The 4,347-nt window shown below is 51.3% G+C and overlaps 1 protein-coding gene across 1 annotated transcript in view; it reads left to right on the forward strand.

Moving 5' to 3' along the window:
• Positions 1–624: 624 nt before the first annotated feature.
• The window catches only part of TBX3 (T-box transcription factor 3), a 12,350-nt gene continuing 8,627 nt past the window's right edge, over positions 625–4,347 (forward strand). Inside the window, exons 1-2 of the mRNA XM_031057474.1 lie at positions 625–1,106; positions 2,858–3,125. Coding sequence (XP_030913334.1) covers positions 712–1,106; positions 2,858–3,125 — 663 coding nt within the window. The 5' untranslated portion in view covers positions 625–711. The remainder of the gene's footprint in view (positions 1,107–2,857; positions 3,126–4,347) is intronic.

Genomic DNA, 4,347 nt, shown 5'->3' on the forward strand with positions numbered 1-4,347 from the left:
CCCTACAAGTTTTTGCTGCTGAAGGTTGCTCAGGAGCCTTCCTCGGCCGGCGAGGGGGGGTGGGTTTGTTTGCTTCTTTCTGCTTTCCCTCCTTCCCCAGCCTGTGCTCTGCAGCCTGACCGTACGGAGGAAAGGTGGAGGGGTGGGGGGGAGGGGGAAGAGAGCCAGCCACCCTAAAAGAAAACCCAGCTTCGAGCCGTCACCCTCCGCCACGGAAGAAGAGAAGAGGGATTGGGACTAAGAGAAAAAAAGAAGAAGGAAAAAAAAAAAAAGGATTTCGACTTGTCCAGCTCTTCTGCGGCAACAGGAGCAGACAGCGAACCCGGTGGATTTTTTTTTCTTCCCTTCTTCGGCTTTTCTTTTCCAGCACAAGGACTTCCACTCAGGAAAAAAACGCAAACAACTAAAAAGCAAAACAAAGCCTCTGAGACAGAACACGAGAAAAAGCAAGACTAATAATGAACAATCCTGTTAATCCGCTGTCCCGAGGGCTGGGGATGTGCCCCGGCTCGGGAAGTTGTAGGCTGTAGAAGTTCTGCCTCTCGCTCATGTACTGTGCTGTTTAGAGCTTGTTTCCCCCAGCCCTGTTTTTTTTTTTTTTTTTTTTTAATTTCTGTTATTGTTATTATCTTATTTTTTCTTCTTCGTGATGTGCTGTTAGAAACCACTCCGGGACTACTCCAGCAGTAGGAAGACCGAGGAGTGGAGTGGATGAATTTACCGATGAGAGATCCAGTAATCCCTGGGACAAGCATGGCTTATCATCCCTTTTTACCGCACCGGGCACCGGACTTTGCCATGAGCGCTGTGCTGGGACATCAGCCTCCCTTCTTCCCGGCTCTGGCTTTGCCTCCCAACGGGGCAGCCGCCCTGTCCCTTCCCGGGGCTCTGGCTAAACCCATCATGGATCAGTTAGTGGGGGCTACAGAGACTGGTATTCCCTTTTCTTCCCTGGGTCACCAGGCAGCAGCCCATCTGAGGCCTTTAAAAACTCTGGAGCCAGAAGAAGAGGTAGAAGACGATCCGAAAGTGCATCTGGAAGCTAAAGAGCTTTGGGAGCAATTCCATAAAAGAGGCACAGAGATGGTGATTACCAAATCGGGAAGGTAGGTCTGGGTCGGGGGGTTCGTGCCTTTTCCCCCCCTCTATCCCCCACCCCTCAGTCTCTGCACCCCAGCAGGGCAAGGCTCTCTCTCGGGCGGTTTCCTCCGTAAATCTCCTTTCACCTGCAACTCTGGGAAGCTTTAGGCAGCTGAAGATCCGAGCCCGTCTGGGGCACCAGGCTGCCGGGAAAAGCCCAAGCGCGACCCGGCCCTGCTCAGCATGAGCGTGTGCAGGAGATGAGAGGGTCCCTTCATGGTTCAGTAGCTTAATGCTTGCTGGAGAAGACTGGGAGCAGGAAGAAACTAATTTGGGGTTGGCAAAGGGAATGGCCTGGTTTTCAGCCTCGCTACACGCAGTTTTTCTTCCTTAAGAAAGGGGAATGAAGGAAAAATCCTTTGGAGAGGCGTCTGGCTGCTGGTGGGGCAGGAGGGCAGATAAGCTCGGTGTGTCAGGCTGTGCCTCTCCCTGTGCTGGGATCTCGGCTGTGTTTGTGCTGGCTGGTTATGTCTGGAAATGTACAGAAAAGCTGACAAAACCCCCCAGCCGTCCTGCAGCCGCTGCAGGAGTGGCAGGGAAGGGTTTGCAGCTCCGCGCTGCCTGTCCCTGTATTTATGTAACCTTCACGTGGGAATGAATGAACACACACGGCGCGTCCACGCTCGGCATTTCTACTTTTTATAGGTTTACCCGTCTGAAATCTCTCTCTATATTCGCTACTCATTGACATCTGGACTCCTTTACAACTCTACCTATTGCTGTGATGATACGTAGGGTGAAAACTTCCTTTGCACCCGGGTGTTTTTCTAAGGGGCTCTCTGAGAAACCTCCCAAACTCCCCACATCTGATTTGCCAGGAGAATTACTCGAGGAAGCCACTCCTGAAAAGTCTTCTTAGATGGCCTTCAGCTGCCTTACTGGAGCTTCGCCTATTTGCAAAGCACCACTTGCAGGCTACGGGCTCAGGGGAAAAAAATAAATAGAAGCCCTAAAAGCAGCAAGGAGGAAAAAAAAAATTCTCCTCGCCCGTTTTACTGCTTTCCCGAAGTTTTTTCTGTTAATTGTGGTCAAAAGTTTTTGCGTGAAAGCCTCGGCCAGTATTAAGAGCTCTTACATGTTGCAAAGTCATGTGTTTCCTTTTAAGTTGAGATTTGCTGAATGCCAACCACTCGATATAATAAACAGCAAATTTGTGGTATCCTGTTGCAGTTTGGAGCCGGAGCTGGGAGCGGAGGGGAGCGGGGATTGCAGAGAACCCTCGGCACAGGGGGGGATCCCCGGCTGGCCGGAGCACGGGGAGAGCCCCGGCAGCCACGCTGCCCTCGCCGGGGGTTTTTTATTCTCGTCTGGGAAGTGTAAAACTCCTCACTTTATCGGGAGCCTGGGTTGTAATAGTTCAGAGGATTTATTTTATCGGGGCGCGATCAGCTCCCATTTCTTTGTTTAGCAGGCAAAAAGGAAACTAATGAGAGATCAGAGAGCCCCAAATGGGCCTTTGCTGTTTAGGAATGGCAGAGAGAGGTAGGCGCCTGCTGATTTCTAGGGAATGCGTACCTTTCCCATCCAGGGACCATTTTCTCCAGCAAACCTTTTTGCTGGACACAGACTGATTCTGCTGCTTATGAGAGCTGAAGAAGTCGCTTGGTAGACACACTACCAAAATCCAGAAGCTTATTTAAACGCTGTAATTAATTTCATTTTATTTTTCTCTTGTCTTTTCTTCCCCCCACTTCCTCCCTCCCCCCTCTGCCCATAGGAGAATGTTTCCTCCATTTAAAGTGAGATGCACTGGACTGGATAAAAAGGCCAAGTACATTTTATTGATGGATATTGTGGCGGCTGATGATTGTAGGTACAAATTCCATAATTCCCGGTGGATGGTAGCCGGCAAGGCTGACCCTGAAATGCCAAAGAGAATGTACATCCACCCGGACAGCCCGGCCACCGGCGAACAATGGATGTCCAAAGTCGTCACCTTTCACAAGCTGAAGCTCACTAACAACACCTCTCACAAGCACGGATTTGTGAGTGCCTTTTACACCTTCCTTTGCCCCCCTTTTCCCCTCCCTCGCCCCCGGCCGGAGCGGGGGTCCCGGGGGGGTGTGCCCGGAGCTCGGCGGCTGCTCGGCCGGGCAGGTCCCGCTGGCAGCTCCGGCGGGCGGCCGAAATGAGGGGAAAACGGGGCAGAAAGACCTCCCCACGCACCCGGGGACGGGCATCTGTCCGGGTTGTAACAGCCCTTGATTTTTCCTCCTGCTGGGGTCAGGATTAAAGCCTGGAGTTTACTCTGTAACCTCCCCGTGCCATGCAGCATTAACTTCAGGGATACATTTCCAGTGCAGCGCAACTCGATATTTCTCAGAGCTGCGGTGACTTTATATATCTATATATATTTTTAATAAAGTCGATCACACTTTCTAAGCGTAGGAAAACGATATGCATATGTGTATAAAGGGCTTAAAGGCCTAAGTACGCAAACGTTTAAATCTATATTAATCTGGATAATGTAAAGCAAGCTGGAGTGAAAATAAACAGGGACCAAAAGCAGAGGTCAAGTTGCCCATTCATGTCTATCCACTCCTTTACATTTACCGGGTGTGCAGAGATAAAAACTTACCCTGAGAGTGAAATCAAACAAACCTGCTGATAAGTGCTCTGTCGATCCTGGCCATTTCTTTCTATTCCTGGGAAAGCCTCCACCTCGGAGCCGGGGCTTGCTGGTGGTGGCCGCGGCCAGGGGATCTCTAATGTGCCGAAGATTGCATTTGCTGCTGTGATTTGATTAGACGATACATTTTTGCCGTTCGCAGAAGGCCTTAAGTGAATTGGGGCACGCAATTAGACCGAGCCGAGGCTCTCGTGGTGGTGTTGCAACTGTAGCTGCTGCTCCTGCTTTACTTGATTTCATTTTATTTTTTTACACTTTGAAATCAAAAGACATTGCTGCCGGAGCCCAAACAGCTTCTCCCCCTCTCCGAGCAGCGCTCTGAGGGGATTCCCCCTTCTCTCCTCTCCTTCGAGAGGTCCAGCGAGAGCCTAACCCCGGCGAGCTGGAGCTGTCAGTACTTTTAGTTGGATGCTGCGAGGCGTGTGCGTGTGTTTGGAGTGTGCTTGGCGGGGAGGAGGAGTGAGGGGAGGAAGAAGAGGGAAGGCAAATTAGGAGGAGAAAGTGTCGATGGCTGGGGGAAATGTTGCTCCTGCTGACCGTCTTCTTTCCCCCCCTCCTGCCCTCTCTGCTGCCGGCCG

This window comes from Geospiza fortis, unplaced genomic scaffold (assembly GCF_000277835.1).
Source record: "Geospiza fortis unplaced genomic scaffold, GeoFor_1.0 scaffold408, whole genome shotgun sequence".
NCBI classification, from domain to species: Eukaryota; Metazoa; Chordata; class Aves; order Passeriformes; family Thraupidae; genus Geospiza; species Geospiza fortis.